This window comes from Aquila chrysaetos, chromosome 16 (assembly GCF_900496995.4).
Source record: "Aquila chrysaetos chrysaetos chromosome 16, bAquChr1.4, whole genome shotgun sequence".
In the NCBI taxonomy this organism is placed as follows: domain Eukaryota; kingdom Metazoa; phylum Chordata; class Aves; order Accipitriformes; family Accipitridae; genus Aquila; species Aquila chrysaetos.
Genome location: NC_044019.1, coordinates 3,575,584 through 3,594,277, shown reverse-complemented (window position 1 = coordinate 3,594,277; position 18,694 = coordinate 3,575,584). Strand labels below are relative to the sequence as shown.

Below are 18,694 nucleotides of genomic sequence, written 5' to 3'. Positions count from 1 at the left end.
TTCGCGCGGCGCTCTCGCCGGAAGTCCCGCGGGAAGTCTCGCGAGAGGCGGCGGGCGGGCGGCGGGTGGCGCTGCGTGCAGCTCCGGAGGGTCGCCTCAGCCGCTCGGCTCCCCGCAGCGCCTGGGCCCTGCCGCTCGTTCGCTCCCTCCCCCGCGCCTCCCCCCGCCCCCGCAGCCGCCACCGCCGCCATGTCCCGCTACCTGCGTCCCCCTAACACCTCGCTCTTCGTGCGGAACGTGGCCGACGACACCCGGTGAGTGGGGGCGGGCGCCAGCGGGGCGCGGGGGCTGCGCAGGCTTTGGCGGGCTCGCTAGGCCGCGCGGGCGGCTGCCGCCGGAGGGGCGCCGGGGCCCTCCCGCAACCGGGGAGGGCGAGAGGCCGGCCCGCTGCCGCCTTCTGCTTTACCTTTCTCCCTGCCTTGCCTTCCGCGCCCTTCTCCATTTTCTTCTGCGTCCTCGCCATGCTGCTCTATTTCCCTCGTCTCCACGAGGATCGGTTTCAAAACAACGTCCAGAAAGAACAAAGCTGGGCCGGAAGAAAGTGAAACTCTCGTACCCGCGTTTGAGCTTGTCCAGCGGGAGAGCGAGGCGGGATTTGCTTGCCCGTTTCAGGGATAGCCGCCTGTGCCCCTTAGCGATGCTCGGCAGCCGCTGGAGTTTTGAATGCTCTTCTGAAATACAGCGATTGTTGCTAGAAGGGAGAGAACTGCGCGTTTGCTGTGGGTGTCCGCAAAATTCGTGGCGTAGTTGGTTCCGTTAGTATGGTAATTGCTGCCAGTTCAGGTGGAATGTTATTGCATTAATTGTTATGTACCGTGTCCTCTTACGACACTCGGTATGGGGGGGGAACCATGCTTTTTCTCTGTAATAATTGTATTGCAGCAAAACTCCATAAGGTCTAAATATGTGCAGCCACTTAGTGAAATAACTTTTCATAGGGAATTAAAAGAATTGAAAAGTGTGTATTGCACAGGGTTTTATTTATTGCTTAGATGTTTTTAGTAAGCTGCTAGATTTCTCCATTTCTGTTTTGCAGTTTATCGTGTTCCTTTTGTGTTTGTTATCAGCTGTGAAACATTTGTAGGGCATATTAGTATAGAATGCATATGTGAGTTGGGGCACTCTTATGCTGTTAATCATTGTATAATTTGTATGGAAGTCCTTGTAAGGTCTAGCTGTATAAAAGGCAAGCACAAGTTTTCAAACTTGCTAACTTGCTGCCTGGGCAGCTTGCACCCAAGTTGTGCAACAAATAACAGTAGTGTGGGCGCAGTGGAATGGAATGAATTAAGAAATGCGTAAATAGCTTCAAATTAAACATTTTAAATTTTTTTTGCGTAAACTTTCTTTCCAGTAGTTTATTTTACTATAAGAACAGTCAAAGAGAACTATTATTTCCAAACTTTTTTGAAATAATGTGGGTCCTATTGAGGCTTTCATCATAAGCTTGTGATTAGGTGGGTGGTACCTTCTTCTTAGAGATGGTTTCATTGTGAGATCTTGATGTTGGTTGTCATAGTTCTCTTCTGCCATCATTGACTATATGCACTGTAGATTCTTTCCCAGCTGATGAGAAAGAGAAATGAATAGTAGTAACTCTTTCATACCGCATAAATAGGGTATTACATCAATCTTTCTCATACAGGTTGTTGTCCTCAAATGACACAAAAATACATGTAAAGAAGCTGATGTGATTAAGAAACATCTCTGTTGAGGAGATAGTAATTGTTCCGAGTATAGTTACAGATCCGTTGAAGAGTTTTGTGCTCAGCTCTCTAAAGCCAACTCTTTGGAAAAGCTGTCCTAAGGGCATGAGTGGTTGCTCACTCAAATTTTGTTCTGTTTGATGTGGTTGTAAGTATTGATTATTCTATGGAAATGAGTTTGTGTGACTGGTTTATTCTCGTACTGTTTATTTGGATCTTACAGTTGATGTTTGCATGTTGCAAAATCGTTGTCAAGAGTTATGTGAGGCACTTGAATAACAATAATTCTTAGATCCTTCTTTTCGCTTTCTGCCAACCTTTGCTAGTACATCCTGCATTGAATTGACTAATATGTGTCACTTCTCAGTTTACATTTCTGTTGTAGGGTTGTGCTGAAAACTGGTTTCAAAATGCCAGGGTATATCTTAAGCATCCCTAGTCTTGAGTGTTTCAGAAAAGCCTAGTGTGTTGCTCAACAATGAACTGCTCAAATACTGTTTTCCCCAAAAATGTTTTGCTACATTCATGCTCTACCAACTGGTTCCAAAAAGATGGGTACTCATATTGATTGTAGATTTTTTGAAAAATTAAATTATTATTTTTTAATTTGGTGGATGTTTTGTAACACCATAAATAGTGAAAAAACATATAAGATATTTGTGATGTTCTAGGTCTGAAGACTTGCGCCGTGAATTTGGTCGTTATGGGCCTATAGTTGATGTATACGTTCCACTTGACTTCTACACTCGTCGTCCCAGAGGATTTGCTTATGTTCAATATCCTTTCTTCAGATGGCTGATTAGTGAGGGGTGTTGAAGTTTGAAATTCAAGTTTATGTAAGAGGTAACAAATCTAAATGAAAAAGCAGTTTACTTTTGTGTTGTACCTAATAAGTGTCTTACTTATATTGTGGTGTTTCATTATTTTTGAAGATTAACTTCTCTCAATTGTTCTTTGCCTTTTTGCAAAACTTAAATCAAGTCCAGTAATATAAAAGCTTGCTTATGTCACTGAAATTAATACTATATGATTTAAATGAAAATTTTTCACTGACTCAAAATTGTCTAGCACGTTTTTATTGTCACTGGTATGTAAGTAAACTTGTGCTTAGCAAACTGTGGCTGGTATTCATTGTTAATTTAACAAATGGAAACTAGAATCACTTGATCAAAATCGGATTGTATAAAAAATGAGGTGAACTTCTTTCTTCAATATTGTCCCCTAATTTACTGTCCTCTGTTGTTGCCTCAGAATGTAAAGCTGTACAGTAATGGCGACCCCAAAGAGAAAGCATGAAAGAACCTTTAGAGTAGAGTTCAACAATTAAGGCAAGTAGACAAGCCAAAGACCTCTTAAGGATCAGGCTTGAAGAGAAGGGAGAGTTTGGGAAAAGAAAAAATAAAGAAAAGCTGGAAGAAGGACAAGCCATAATGGGAGACAAAGCTTCGCTTTATCTACAAAAGGGGGAAAAGGTTGTTTTTCAAAGTAAAAGATAAAGCCATCTGTCATTTTTGGCCAAGCATCTCATGACAAGTCCTTCTGACAAGCACTTAAAGAGTTAAAGGTCAAGATGAAGTTGAATGGTGGCCAAGATTAAAGGAGTCATACCTGATGTATCCTACAGAATAACAGTTTTTCTTCTGTTTGTCATGTAAGCAGTAATTTGATGAATGATTCTGGTTTAGTCCATTGACAAAACCTGTAATATTTCTCTTGTGAGTGCTACTGTAACTGTGGTCTTGAATGAAAGTGCATTCGTTCTTGGTTTATCAAGATACATACCTACAACATGATAGTTTATTTTCTGCATAGATGATCGTGATGATGATGATGAACTGAGTTGCTACAAGGAGAAAGGCAATTCGTTCCTTCAGGTCAGATAGCTGGAAGGTTTGTGAATTACAGTAGTGGTCAATCTCACAGATTAAAATTAGTAATGTCTCTGTTACTGAACATCTGACCTGACTAATAGTGTAGGGGGTTTAGTGTATGCTTTTATCTCAGACTGTTGAAGGTCTGTGTACATGTCTGTGGCATTACATAATGTAAACTTTAAATCAGTTGGTGAAAAAAAGGAAAGTTTTATCCCAATTCTAAAATTAATAGACATGTTAATTTTTACTGTTGGTATGCCTAACAAAACTTAAGAACTAGGGTTTAATTTTAGTAAAGTCAGTGTAGCGGAGAGAACTGAATGACCATTAACAAATGTATTTTGAAAAGGATACCAGGTTTTTTTCCTTGCATAAGTACAAGTGGGAGAAGAAAAAAGTTAGAGTATCACATAGCAACTGCTTGCTGATGGATAAGTTCATGTTCATGTTATGAGATTCTCAGGTAGCTGGTGGTTAATTAAAAAAAAAATGTACTAGCATGTACTGTAGCATGACCAAAAGAACTTTTTAAAAAAACCAACACCAAAACACCAAAACCCCCCCCTGTTAAATTAGAAAATAACTGATTTTTTATTTTATTTTAAATACAAAATCTGTAAACTACTCAAATTCCCAAGTACCTTAACACTCACCACATTTGAAGATGTCCGTGATGCAGAAGATGCTCTCCATAATTTGGATCGAAAGTGGATTTGTGGTCGGCAAATAGAAATCCAGTTTGCACAGGGGGATCGGAAGAGTAAGTGCCTTGCGTGTATTTCATCACACTATGATTTTAGCCTTAATGTTTAGTGCCAGGCAATATTACATGTGTTATTAATTGTTGTGATATGTTCTTACTTGTATATAAATAGTATGTGGATGTTTTGCTTCTTATCCAGTAACTATTAATGACTCATTTTAATTAAAAACAGATAACTAAGTACGACGGTCACTTGCCACAATCTGATTCTTGCTGCTAGAAGAAAATTCTTAAGAGCTTTCTGTGCAGCTCTATGTGTTTCTGCAAAGGAAGCTTGACTTGAAAATTCTCCCTGTCAAAATGAGTAGCCCAGTTTTAATGTATTGCAATGTTTATGTTGTGTTGAAGCATATTAGTGATTCTGTGTTGACATTTCCCAGTGCAGTCCAATTTCCAGGATTGAGGTAATGTCTTCATTTTTATTTGGCTGCAGGATAAAAGTGAATTTCAAGGTATCTCAATTCAAGGTGAAACAGAAGTCTTATTTTCTGATAGATAGTTGTAAAGAGAACTTATGTCTTTTAAATCTTACTCGTATGCATATTCTTAATATATATATAGATACAGATAATATAGATAGATACAGATATTATATAAAAATAAAACATGCTGTTGGTAAACCTAACCCATACTTGTTGATCTAAACCAGGACTATAATACTTGCATGCAGCTTGGGAATAAAAGCACCTTAAAGATCTTTCAGTTAAAGCTACCAAAGAAACAACCTAACTGTCTAGGTTTCCCTCAAATGCACACAATTAACTTCTATTGAAGTCAATGGAAATTAGACACTCTGAAGGGCAAGTTTCTGTCCAGCATATAAACATTGGGATTTCTAATAAGTTTCTGAACAAAAATTAACTAAATCTACCTTTAGTGTTGTAAACAGCAGCACTTAAAAGGTAAAAATTGTAGCTGTTTAGTATGGATAGTGTTCATTACAGCATGATGTGTTTAAAATACTTTGAGCATGCTCTTGGGGTTTGAATGAGAATGGGATTTAATACAAAGGAAAGACAGCTGTGCTGCTGAGAGAAAACACAACAGAAGACTAATAAGTTCATTCATTCTTCTTAATTGTTTTAATAACTAAGCCACAGAGTGAATGTGTATTGTTATACTGGTAGGGGGGTACTTTTAGAATCAAACTTCTCTTTGTGTGGCATCCATTGATGCTTCTGTATAAGCTGTCTTTTAATCATTAAAGAAGACTCTGAATCAGGTGTAATGTGTGGTGCTGTGTAATTAAGAAAATGGGTGTTTAATTCCCTGTTAGCTTTCACTCTTTGGGTAAATCCAGGAATGTTAAAATGTTTCAGTGATGGGTTTGGCCTGTCACACCAGGTTTCCAGGTGGCCTGCAATCACCTTAACCAGTTCTGTGTTCTGGTTTTATGGAACATTAGTCCTTTCTTACTGTTTTCTGGTTTGGTTGTTTTTTTGTTATGGTTTTTTTTTTTTCCTAGATTTGTAATGCCTATAAGGCTGCATTAATTTTTGTCCAGTGGTTAAAGCAGCAAAAAGCAAATGGCATACAGCAGTCTCTCATCTGTCCTTTTCATAAACATCTCTGCTAGAATCAGGAATTTGGCTTTCTGCTAAATACCAAATATATGGATTAATAGTGTCACTAAAGGGAAGGTAGAGCATCTTTTTTTAACTTAACATGTTAAATACTGCTATTTTTTACAGCACCAAATCAAATGAAAGCCAAGGAAGGGAGAAACCTATACAGTTCTTCTCGTTACGATGACTATGACAGATATAGGCGATCTAGAAGTCGGAGTTACGAAAGGAGACGGTCTAGAAGTCGTTCTTTTGATTACAGCTATAGAAGATCGTATAGTCCCAGAAAGTAAGTGTAGTGTGTATTTGGCTTCAACTGCACGGCAGTCTGTTGGAGGAGAAATACCACATTGACTATTTAATTGTTAAAATTTTGAATAATCTTTTTCTATTGTGGGAGTAACTTGTGGGAGTTACCTTGCATGCTACATCAAATCAGAAATATTGGATGAAATGATTCTGTGCTTCATTGAAGAATAATTACAAGCAAATGCACAGCTTGAAAAATAATTTATTAAGCATTTGTATACATACATGAGTATTTGTCACCGTTTACTTTTTCTGATGTACCTTTCTAGCAGTAGACCTACTGGAAGACCTCGTCGTAGCAGAAGCCATTCGGACAATGATAGGTAAAATACTTTTTACACCCTTTAAATTGAAAACTAGATCACTGTATTCCTTTAACTATAGGTTTAAAAAAAGTTTCTCCTGCAAAAAACGGTAAACAATTTTTAATGTACTAGATGTCTAAGAATAGTGTTTTTACATTCAAATCTCCTCTCTCCCCTTTATTCTGATAGGTTCAAACACCGCAATCGATCTTTTTCAAGATCTAAGTCCAATTCAAGATCACGATCCAAGTCACAGCCCAAGAAAGAAATGAAGGCTAAATCACGGTCTAGGTCTGCATCTCACACCAAATCTAGAGGCACCTCTAAAACAGATTCTAAAACACACTATAAGTCCAGCTCAAGATATGAAAAGGAGTCGAGAAAAAAAGAACCAGCTAGATCCAAATCACAGTCAAGATCACATTCTAGATCTAGGTCAAAATCCAGATCAAGGTCATGGACTAGTCCCAAGTCCAGTGGCCACTAACAGTGTATCCATGTTGTTTTTAGGCATGTAAGATTCATTTACACACAGTTCAGTTTACTTAAATTATCAGGAATATGATGTTGCAACAGTGCTAAAAAATATTTTCTTTGTCAGTTTTCCCTGTAGCCGACAATGGTTAAAATTAAAACAGTGTTGAGAAGCCACTGAGAGAGAGCGAGAGAGAGAGAGTGTCCATTTGGTTAAATGTCATGGGCAGCTACTGATTTGGTTGTGGTGTCTCTATGTATATTTTTGTAAAGAGTTGCATTTTTAATGCTTAGATATTGGTGATGACTTGATTGATCGTAACTTGCAACATTGTCCTATTAAAAATGTCATACCCGTAGAGAAATTGGTACCAGTTTGTGCTGAACAGTTAAACCAACTGTTTAACTTGTTCTTTAATGCTAAACTTTGTGATATAAACAGAGAACTGGACAGCTGTAGTGCAACACTGACTGCTGTGAAATGCAGACTGGCAATTTTATGTTTCCATTGTTCAAAGGCAGGCTTCTGTGTTCTCCATGCCCACTGACACAAGTAGGTTGGTAACTGGAGCTCTATGGAGAGATATATTTGAGATTTCTCTTTAACCCTGCCATCTGGAGAGATGGTACTAACATTGCATGTACTACATGGGGAGAGAGTTGGTCTTGGAAGCTCATTCAGAGATTGTGCAGTGTCGTGACTTGTCAGGATAGAGGCTTCACTGCTTTTGACCTGGCTGCTAGTACTAAATGTGTGAGGGGGGAAAAAAAAAACCACCTTGAAATGGAAAATTAAATTCAGATTTCAACAAATGGCAGAGCAACTAAATATTAGGTTGTGTGTACATTTTATGCAGTTTTTGTATCTATTCTAAATTTTAGTGAGCAGTTAACCATAAAATTGCTTAGTTTTCCTGCTGTTAGATACAAGTAGATTGTTTCGAGTTGTGTGTGTACAGTATATAAGAACTAAACTTTTATGCCAATGACTCCTGTGGTTAGTTGGTGTATTCATAGGTATAAAACTGTAGCCATCTCTCTTCCTGAATAACAAAGGCTTGCTTTTACACATAAAAAAAGTATTTGGTCAAGCAAGTCTGAATCACTTCTTCCTCAGAATGGATAGTGGTTTGGTTACAAGATTTCATTTTACTTAAGAACAAATGTTTGAAGTTGGGTATGAACAAGAGCTGCATCTCTAGCTATTTAGTTTATCACTAATACAGTATATTTAGTAAATTGAATGTGAAAAATAACAAAACCAGTGTGTAATCTTACCAGTATTTCTCTAGAAGGCAAGATACTTTGTTATGAAAATGGCTTTTGGCATTGTTTTTTCCATTTACCTTCAAAAGCCAGCATCAAACACCTAGTGTTCCTTGTTGTCATGTAGTAGCATATAAAGACATTGATTTCAAAAAGTTCCTTTTTAGAGAAATGTTTTAGGTTTTGGTTTTAGTGTTTTCAGCAGGGCCTTTAAAGAAATGCAGATGGCTTTTAAATATTGGCAGTGGAACGTGCTTAGGGGGTTGATCCTAGAATCTTTGTACATTTGATAGTATTTCTAACTTTTTCTTTACTGTTTGCAGTTAATGTTCATGTTCTGCTATGCAATCATTTATATGCACGTTCCTTTAATTTTGTAGACTTTCCTGGATGTATAGTTTAAAAACAGCAAAAAGTCTATTTAAAACTGTAGCAGTAGCGTGCAGCTCTAGCAGAGGAAAGTTGTGGGATTAAACTTTGTATTTCCTTTCTTATAGAGGCTTCTAAAAAGGTATTTTTATATGTTCTTTTTAACAAATATTGTGTACTACCTTTAAAACATCAATGTTTTGATCAAAATAACTAAAGACCCAGCTTATTTTCTGCTTGCTGTAAATTTAGCAAACATGCTGTAATAAAAAAATGAAGGAAATACTGATCCACTGGAATTATTGTAGCTTTAGAATTTGACTCCAGAGCATGGTTAGGAGTTAGAGCTATGCATCCCTTATGGAGTAAAATCCTTACTATGGTATTTCAGTAAAGTCAGGAATTTATCATTTAATGTCTGAATAAATATCATTTCACATTTTTAAAGGGGTACTAGACAAAATGAGAATGATAAGCATATGTTTTAGTCTAATATATTGAAATTTCTTTTCCATTAACTTTCATTATTGCTGGATGGACTGCCCTATGGTTATAATTCAGATATTATTAGCCAGGTAATGAACTACTTAAAATCAACAATTGAAGATTCATATAGAACCAAATTTCTAGTATCACCTTATCGATTCATATTTGCCATATCAAAAATTGCACCAGCAGTGGTTCTCTGGAAGGTGGTAAAACTTTGCTGATGACGATTAGAAATCAAGCTGCCTCCTGGCACCTTTGGTATATATGACTGGTTCTTCTTATGCCACTGAAGGAAAACAACTCTGAAAAGCACTTAATTGCTTTGATAAACCCACCCTTAAACTTTTTTAGATGAGCTGTGATTATCTTGTAGCTTTCTGCTTGTAACAGCAGAAAACCCCACCCTTTTGAGCTTGCTTAAATGAGTGTAGTCTTCATGACTATAGGAAGGATAGGAAGTAGGACTAAAATCCTACTTAAAAGTGGTCCACCTGACTGTGTCGTGGGAAAGTGTGATTATGTTTTTGTCAGCAACCTGTAAGAAAAGGAATTGCAGTAATTAATGTTCACGTTAGTCCAGCCAGAATTACAGCTGGATCAGTGGGGAGGAGGGAGGAGAACATCTTTGTGTCCAGGCTGAGGTTCTAATTTGAGACTGCAGAGTAACAGTAACTGTACCTTAACAATATTGTCAGCATGTCCTTATATTGTGTGCCTCAACATTGATGTATAGCACAGTTTAAATTTTTTTTTTTGTTTTGAAAATCCAATTCATTGCAAGTATAATGTAGTATCTGACAGTTCTGATGGTTCTTTCTTTCTCTCCCAGAGGTAGGACTAAACTTTGACTTGACTTGTGTATATGAACAAGCCAGAAAAGCCGAACACAAACCCACGATGTTTCAAGAGTGCATGAATAAAGATGTTGTCCTAGTTCTTGCTCCCATGGAAAAATTGTGAAGAAGCTGTTCTGTGGGCCTTTCAGTTGGGGACGAGTTAGCAGGATGTGGCCAAAAGGGCAGGGAATGTTTATGCATTCATGCAAGTCAAGCCACAGCCCATCTAGATAACATCTCCCTTCCTTGATGCAGGTGTCCTAGTCCTGCTCTAAAAAAAGCAGTAGCCTGTCTTGTGCAAGCTACCTGCAGGTTATGCACAGCTGGAATGCAAGAACATACGCAGGCTACAAAAGATTATGTATAGGCATCTTTCTTTTGGAGTCTCAAGAACGGTGGGAATTATGTTTTTCTGTGGTAAACTAGATTTTGTCATTCCTGCAAAATTTGTAGAATTGAAGTAGTATGTAAAAATTCTGCTGAAAGTAATGGCTGTGCTCCAAAGTATCTGCAGCGTATTGATTTATCTCAGCAGTAATAGAAGGCTCTATTGGAACTTCTTTTTCACCAAAAGTCCATGCACCCAACTGATAATTAAAAATCTTAAATTTAGTTGTTAAGTAGCTGGGTGTTTAAATTAGGGACTATGATAGACTGGTCTCTGAAAGCTGAATGTTATCCTTTCTATGTCTTTTAAAGATGTTTAAATGTACAGTATAATGGCTTTATTCAAAGTGGAAATTTTCAATTTAAATGTTATTTTGAGCTCTCTTCTTGGAAAGAGCTGCTTTTTTTTTTTTTTCTTACTGTTTAGTCTGGGGTAACAGCTTGAAATATGTTCAGAGAAGGGTAATTGGATTGATATACATTGCAGCACTGCTACTTGATTTTTTGGCAGGGATGTTGCAGATTAACATTTTGAAGTACAAAGGGATAAATTTACACATTTTTAGGACATAATCACCCATTAATAATTGCTGGTTTTCTCCATTTATCTTGTAACTTGCTTAAAAAGTCTGTAGTCCATTGCTATAATATTTGTCTAAAGATGCTCTTACTGATGAGACTATTATAGGAAGGGAAGACTATGTACCCTGTAGTGTGTTTGATCAAAAGATGCTAATGTTTTATTCATACACATCCTTTCTTCTTGAGTTTTGTGTTCCATCTGTGCAAATAACCCTGTGAATTGGGAATAAAATGTACAAGTTTTGACTATAACTTGAGAGCACCTTCTGACTTAATTAATACAGCCGTAGTCTGTTGGAGATTTGATCACCGAGCACTGAATACCTGAGGAAGTTCCCTCTAGCCCAGAGCACTGAGCCAGCGACCCTTCGTCAGAGGTAGCAGAGCCTGATCACAACTGTACCTGGCTAAGCTTAAGCTGCATCTACTCAGGCTAGTGTGTCTCACTTTCCTGGGCAGAGCCCACCAGCCCCTTAGCAGGTGCCGTTTTGGTTTTTTGAGTAACATTAGTGTTTAATTTTCCAGCCTGGTGTTCACAGATCATGGGCAAGGCACAAATGAGAGGGCTGTAGTTCAAGAAACCTCTTTCGTTGTGAAGCGATTTCCAGCTTGCTCTGACACTCAGCCTGCAGAGGCATACAGAACCTGTGCCTGGGGCTCCCAGGTTACCGATTCTACCAGGTAAAGATAACTGTGAAGAGTTTCCTGCCAGTTAAGGATAGGAAAGGGGGCATTTAAATACATTAATTGGTATTCTGAAGTGTCAGAGCTTTATAGAACTCCTTGAGCTGCCAAAATTATGTAATCCCACTTTTTTCATTACCATCTTAAAATACATAGATGCTTTTAGGGGGTGAAAAGTTTAGTTTATTTAAATTTTTGTTGTTTCCAATTTGTACATATAGCATTAGTAATTGACAATTTGAAGTCGAGTATACACAGTTGTAACTGGGATAACAGCTCATACACTGGTGAAGGTCCAGGTCACAAAGATACAAGTTTAAAGACTGCCAATTCCATCTTATTTGGAGCAATAGATTTGTAAACATTCAACCAGCTGCCAATGCATTTTGAATGTACAGAAAGACATCTCAAAGAACATTTCACAATCTGCAAAACTCCCTTTCAAGTTAAAGCACTTTTTTAGTAATTACTGTATTTTGAAATAACCTTGGAGTCTGTTATCACAGTTCAGTTGTTTCTATTACAGGATCAACTGAATTGTGATAGCACTTAAAGCTGCGTGCTGGCAACTGCCCCTGTCCCCATTCTGAAGTTGAAATATTCTAGCAAATACTGGGACAAAGTACTGTTGAAGTATTGATGCATTTTAGAAACAGAAAACTTCAATTTTATCAAACACCCAAACTCAGGCATTTGCATTTCTTGTGAAACACCCAATTTGATTTTGAACACCTTAGTGTTTTTTTCATCATTTAATACACACCTCTCCTATACATTCAGAACATGAGTATCTCAAACTTGAGCAGCTTTTTTTTTTTTTTTAGGTTTTTTTTTTTTATTAAAAATTCTAAATAAGCTTCTTTTGCACTGAGTTTACTTTAAAAATGAGCTCACAACCAAGTAAAACGTGCATATTCACTGTATGTTAAGTGCAAGGGCACAGCCACAAATGTCTTTCATTTTTTTTTAAACAAAATATCTTTTTTATATCATGCCATGTACTCAACATGGTCATCTTACATTCAGCAGTTTTGTACTAAAAATACTTCTGTGCAGGAAAGCCCAGCATAAATTTACATATGCTACAAAGTTTTACATTTTATTTACATGGCTCTGTCTTCCCTATGAAAACATTTTAATACCTGCCACAAGCTACTGTAACTTAAAACAATATTACAGGGTAACCAATTTAAGACCAGTCTAACTACTCCACCTTTTCCACAATCTTAAAAATGGGTATAAAAATGTATTTTAGAACAGTGCAGTTGGAATACAAAGGATTTTTTACAGTTTTTTGGCAGTCATCTGGCAATGCAGTGTCATTAGTTGGCACAGTCTGACGAAGTATTGCTAGAGCTGGAGAGGCAATTACAGATTTGCCCCAGGTGTTCTTCCATCTTTTCAAGAACATGCACCAGTACATTTCCTAGATCTCAATTTTAGTCACAGGCTTGAAATGCTTGTCCTCCAATTCAAGAGTGCCAAACAAAGCTCACAGGTATGAACGAGAATTATCTGTGATTTACCCAGTGCCTAGGTAGAGGTCTGCTCTGCAGAGTTTTTATTTACGTAGCAAATTTTATGCAAGTTTGCAAAGCAGCAAAGTACCTGACTAAAGCTTTCAGTGCATCTTTTTCCAGTTAATGCTGCATTAAGTTAGGTAGAAGCTGGTTTTCTGATACCATACCAAAGAGTAGTCACAATTCCAATTTTGGGAGACAGTCCCATTTACACTTACAATAAATGGTGACTGTTCAGGATTTGATTAGATTGATTATAGAGAAAATACCTATTTCACAGTGAAGTGAACACAGCACACAACTTTTGAGGTAAAACATTAGGGGAATGTAAACTTCCACCCCCTTCTCTTCCAAGTGACTAACTACATGCAGCAAGAACATCTATTTCTGTATGCCTGTGCATCTGGAGTTAGGAATAACAACTCTCAAATTTGAAACCCTGTAAATTTAAATAACTTTAAAAATATGAAGAGTTACATCTCAAGCCTGGACTTTAAGTAATGTTTTAAGCTGAAATGTCATTATTTCTTTATCAGAAGGTTTAAAAGAAACAGGTACCCAGTGGCTTGGTGGCTTAGGAAGAACACTTGGTGAGGGTGGCTCACTAAATTTTGCTCCAGCATAGTTCTGATTGGTTTGAGGTGTGAAAAACAGATTGCGATTTGATAAAGTAGGACTCCAATTTTGATTATTGGGGAAATGAACATTGTTCTTTCCCCCTTTTTGCATGGCCTGCCATGCACCAGATGATGAGTTGCATCCATGTCCTCTTTCTTTCTTCATATAGGTCTTCATCTGCGAATTCTGGTCTTTATTCTTCTGCCTGTTTTTAAGTTGTTGATGGTTCTTGGTGGTATTTCTAGACTGGGGAACTGGAATGTTGAATCTTTCTCCACCACCCATCTTCAACTTAAATGTCACCTGTAAAAACAGGGGAAAAAGTCAGTGGAGTTTGCATTACAGCTTTTAAAAAAAAAAAAAAACAAACAACAAATATTTCAGAGAATTTTTAGATTCTAAGGAAGGGGACTGAAATCAATCTAACCAAAACTTGTATCAATTGAAAGTAGTGTTTTTTCTCCTTCACTGGACACCAGTAATACCTAAAACTTAGCTGGCACACTCATGAGAACTGAATTATAATGCAGCGTTATCTTCCAAGCAGGAGATTACCAACTCTACAATGGCTTAACAGTTCTGCTGCTGATGGCTGACCAGCACGTCATATACCAGTCCATCCTTCAGGAACTGTACCCGGGTCCCCTTATCAACAGTCACAGCTTTGTCTACCTAGTTATGAAAACGCTGGTCCTCCAGGCAGCCCAACTACTAAATATGCCACTTCTTTTCTCCTCAGCAAAAGGTGTTACCAGAAGAATGTGAAAGGCACGTTGCTCACCAAATACAGTGCCAATTTTAAGATCTTAGTATTTAATCCTGAAGACATTTAAACCAAGCTTGTTATGCCTAACGATCTGGGCAAAGTTTGCACTGATAAAGCCACTCCCCAGTCTTTCTGGTAAGTCCTAGAATTACTCTGATAAACCCCAAATGAGCTGAAAACAACCTCAAATGGGAAACAGCCATTTGTAGGAACTTCCAAAGCAGCCAGCCAGATACTATCACACAGTACTCGGCACCTTCATGCTGACTCTCCTACAGTATATTATTTCTCTCCCACCCGCATTTACCTTTCAGTTGTCTTCTCAGATTCCACACTCTCCAACTCCTGCCCCCTTTCTTGCTTCCAAGCCTGAAAGAGTAGGTGCTGCCTTTTGCTGGACTCCTTCCTTTGGCTAGGAATAGAAGTTTTCATGGGCTGATCTGCTGTATTCAGCCAGGTAGCCGAGCCCAACATCGGATTCTCGGCACAGAAGCTCCAAGGGAGAAGTCCCACTGCATAAATAAGAATGAAGTTCGAATTAAGGTTAAGGAAACAATTGTTTCTTTTCAGATTTGGGGAAAAAAAAAAAAGGCAGAAATAATTCAGACAATTCATAGAATCAGTTGTGTCTCTTATTTGTTAAAGATGACAATATACTTCAACTTAAAAAAAAAAAACAACAAACCACAAAAAACCCACAACCAAAAGACACGGTAGTATTCATCTTACTCTACTTACATAAACTTCCATCGTTATACTTGGCATTTCAAAAAGAATAGCATTTTTATCATGCTCTCTCTATATATACTCTTAATAAGCATTTTAATAGGCAGGCAAGAACCTTATTTTTTTTTTAATAAGTAAAAAAAAGTCAAACACAACGAAAAATACTTTGGGATGAACTCTTAGGGAACTAGCGCTTCAACGCCTCACTCTTGAGTACAAAGAAACCCTCCCTGAAAACTACCCCTTGAGAACTCACCCGCCTAACTCTGTGGCACCAGAACAGGAAAGCACCACCCAGAAATACTGCGTACAGAAACCGACCCAAAGTGTCCCAACGCTTCCCATGAAACCAATCGCACCCCCAAACCCTCCTCCAGCCATTACAACAGAGCTCCATTTCTACTCTGTCAGCTGTTTTTTTCACCTTCGTTAGCAAAACAATTCCTTATTAACTCTTACAATAAGTTCCTGTTAGCCCATGGCTCGTCCTCTCCTGAAATCTTTTAAAAAATATTTTAATCTTAAGGCACTCCAATCTGTTCACCCCCCTTAATCGATATGTCACTCTTCAGATTCATCACCACCCCCAGTCCATCCTTCCCCAAAAGCTCCAGGAAGAGCCGCCCATTTTATTTTCAGCTTTCACCTTGTTGCGATTAAAACTAAGGGCCGCGATAACGTCATCAGCACAATCCAAGCTGCTGTTTGATCCCACCGGGGCAGCCCTCAAGCTCGACGCTTGCCAGAGCTCCATCTGTTCGTCTCCGAATTTTCTTCTCTTGCCTACACCCCCCCCGGCCCTCATCCGGCCTGACCCCGCGGAGAGCCGGGAACCCCCGTCCCCACTTCCCCAACAATGGAACAGCTCAGCGAGCACAACATGGCGGCGACAGAGCCCGGCCCTTCCCGCACCGCTTCCTCCCTTACCGACTTCTGTCCGTCTCGTTCGCCCACAAGCACAGACACACACACACGGGCCTTTAGGAACAGACCCCGCTGCTCCTCCGCCGTCACTCTCCGACACCCCCCCCCCCCGCAAAGCACAGCCCAAACCGCTCCACCAACTCCTGCGGCTGCCCCTCTATCCCCCACACAAAATGGCGGCCGCTTCCCTACGCCGTATAACACCCTCACCCTCCTCCCCCCTCCCCAGACCACCCTGCTACAGCCAATAGGAGCGCGCTGCCTACTCCCTCCGCCAATGCGAGCCAAGCTCCGCCTGTTGCCGGGAGGAAACGAGGCAGACTGGCCGCCAAGGGCAGGCGGGGCCGCCATTTGAATCTCCTCAGCGCAGGGCGGCTCGGGAGCGCGGCCCTTTGTCCCGGGGCCGACCCCTCCGCCGGACGGCGTCCGCGGCACGGCCCGAGGGTCCCTGGGCTGCGGTCCCCAACCCCCCCGGCCGTGCAGCCAGCTTTCCCCCCCCGCCCTCGCTCGGGAATTAGCACAACAAAAGGGAGGCGGTGTGGGGAGGTGGCCGTGCCAGCTGCCGCTTGGGGCTTCAAAGAGGTAAAACAATTAACAAAAAAACAACATCCTCCGGCTGTAAGAGGGTCCCCGGGAGCGGGGATTCGCTGAACAGCGAACAAAGAGCAAAATCGGCAGTTTTCAGATCGCCAAATGGAGTATCTCGAGTTTGTCGAGCCCATACCTCACACCTGCACTTATTTTAATTAACTAATTTTTAAAATTTAAATTATTAGAAACAATTTAGAGGGGTTTTTTATGTCACAAGGTAGGGAAATGCGTGAAGGGAAGAGCTTCCACAGGTTTAAAACTGCTGTTGTGGGAAGGGATTCAAAACTGCAGAGCCCCTGGCACTGGCTGCTGTTCCTGTTTCCATTCGCCCATTCTTGTTTTGCTTCAAGGGATCGTTTACACCGAAACCCACGAGTTTTGGCCTTTACCGTGTACAGGCTGAATGAAAATTACATATACACGAGAAACCCGCACACTCTTAAGAGAGCTCCCGCTCCCTGTCCACCACAGATGGGCCAGTCAAGCACTGTAGACTGCATTAGGGACCCCCCCCCCCCCCCCCCCAAAAAAAAAGGAATCTCAAAAGAAAATGGAAAGCGGTTAATTCAGTTTAAACAACACCAGGGCAGGGGGGGGGGGGGGGAGTAGGGAGTACTTAAAAACAACATATGAACATTCAGAGTTTTTATTTTGAGGTATAGACAGATACCTTGAGTTCATTGAGGTACCCTGCATTTTTAGCTACAGAATGGAAAAATTACTCTTTTCTCCTTTATCTGTAAACCATTTAAAACAGAGCTGGTTTCTTACTGCCCAGCACCTAGTATTACAGGGTTCTGACCCATCATAGGGTCTTCAGGCACTAACAGGATAGAGGTAAGTTCTCCAAAGAGAAGCTGCATCTAAGAAATTTGTATTTCATTATGCAGTGTTATTGAAAAAGACATGGTATGTTTTAATATACAAGATGTGTTGACATAACCAAGCCCAGACCTTTGTTCATGTTCTTTATTGTATGTTTTCACAAACCAAGCTGAGATTAATTTGTTTTCCTCCCTTTGCTCTGTGTTTCTTGGCACAATGTTATGGCTACGGTCCTTTTAGTGGCTTTCATTTAGATAGAAGACAACAGTGTCTGCTGTAACCAAACACTTAAGCCTTGAAATTCCACTAATTATCTCAAACAACTCTCCTATAATGCACATCAGCAGATTTTTGCTTTGGTTCTATCTTTAGTGTGTTTATATCTGCTAAAACATCATCTAATCTCAGTGCGTAGATGTTTTTAAGTCAGGACATGTCACTGAGATTTAAGAACAGCATTTTACTGGCTGCAAATGTGCTCCGTGTCTGGGGAGCAGAACAGCAATGTACTTTTCAATTCAGATCAAGGATGACACAAGGTCTGACAGTTTTTCCTTACTATCTTTCAAATATTTCAAAAAAGCATCTTGACTTTCAGAATTGTTTTTTGGGTCAGGCTGACACATTTAGCAAGAGCGGAACAGGAAATGACAGCGATAAGCCAATCTTGTACTTGTGCAGAAACTGTTTCACTGGAACACACCAGGAAAACAGTTGAATGCTACAGTAAATTGTGTCATTCAGAGTTCAAGCAGGAACTCAAAGGGTATTTTTTACATCAAAAGGGCAGGCAGTCCAGAATATCCAAAACTTGCAAACAGAGTTACCCATGCTTGACATTTCAGCTGCTAAAACCTTTGGCAGTTTTCCTCTCCCGCAGTGGAAGAAACCAGAGCTACAGTAACCCTAACACGTACAGAAGCACTCGAGTTCCTGCTACGTCCTGCAGACACAGCACAGACTCAGTCCCGGGGTTCAGTCTTGATCCCCTATCATCACAATCTGAGATCCCTTCAAGAGGAGCTACTTCACTCCCTCAAATAATGATTTTGAAACCCTCTTGTTTTTTTTTCAATGGCCTCAACACAAGACTACTTTTTCCAAAGCCTATGGCA

General features: G+C 39.7%; 2 protein-coding genes across 11 annotated transcripts; one reads left to right on the top strand and one right to left on the bottom strand.

Annotated features, from left to right (window-relative positions):
• On the top strand, positions 1-11,177 carry SRSF10 (serine and arginine rich splicing factor 10). Of its 10 annotated transcripts, none has more exons than XM_030038338.2 (7): positions 5-254; positions 2,378-2,482; positions 4,237-4,340; positions 6,035-6,197; positions 6,490-6,540; positions 6,712-6,813; positions 9,950-11,177. In XM_030038338.2, exons 1-7 carry the CDS (start codon positions 190-192, stop codon positions 9,966-9,968), a joined length of 609 nt encoding a protein of 202 aa, XP_029894198.1. In that variant the 5' UTR covers positions 5-189; the 3' UTR covers positions 9,969-11,177. The 10 variants fall into 10 exon arrangements, with proteins under 10 accessions (XP_029894196.1, XP_029894198.1, XP_029894195.1 ...); XM_030038342.2 differs by lacking the exon at positions 6,712-6,813 and adding an exon at positions 9,193-9,206 and having other exon boundaries at positions 8-254; positions 9,950-10,053; XM_030038337.2 differs by having other exon boundaries at positions 9-254; positions 6,487-6,540.
• A 592-nt stretch (positions 11,178-11,769) lies between these two features.
• Positions 11,770-16,384, bottom strand: PNRC2 (proline rich nuclear receptor coactivator 2). The gene is made up of 3 exons (XM_030038343.2): positions 16,167-16,384; positions 14,821-15,025; positions 11,770-14,050 (listed from the first exon to the last, which is right to left on the bottom strand). The coding sequence occupies exon 3, from the start codon at positions 14,030-14,032 to the stop codon at positions 13,610-13,612; it is 423 nt and encodes a 140-aa protein (XP_029894203.1). The 5' UTR covers positions 14,033-14,050; positions 14,821-15,025; positions 16,167-16,384; the 3' UTR covers positions 11,770-13,609.
• Positions 16,385-18,694: the final 2,310 nt, after the last annotated feature.

Excerpts from the sequence above, each read along its gene's own strand:
- SRSF10 (XM_030038335.2), top strand. The coding sequence starts at position 190 with ATGTCCCGCTACCTGCGTCCCCCTAACACCTCGCTCTTCGTGCGGAAC. Across the intron at positions 255-2,377 it reads AACGTGGCCGACGACACCCG|GTCTGAAGACTTGCGCCGTG; the intron begins GTGAGTGGGGGC and ends GTGATGTTCTAG. Across the intron at positions 6,541-6,711 it reads AGCCATTCGGACAATGATAG|GTTCAAACACCGCAATCGAT; the intron begins GTAAAATACTTT and ends TTATTCTGATAG.
- PNRC2 (XM_030038343.2), bottom strand. The coding sequence starts at position 14,032 with ATGGGTGGTGGAGAAAGATTCAACATTCCAGTTCCCCAGTCTAGAAAT.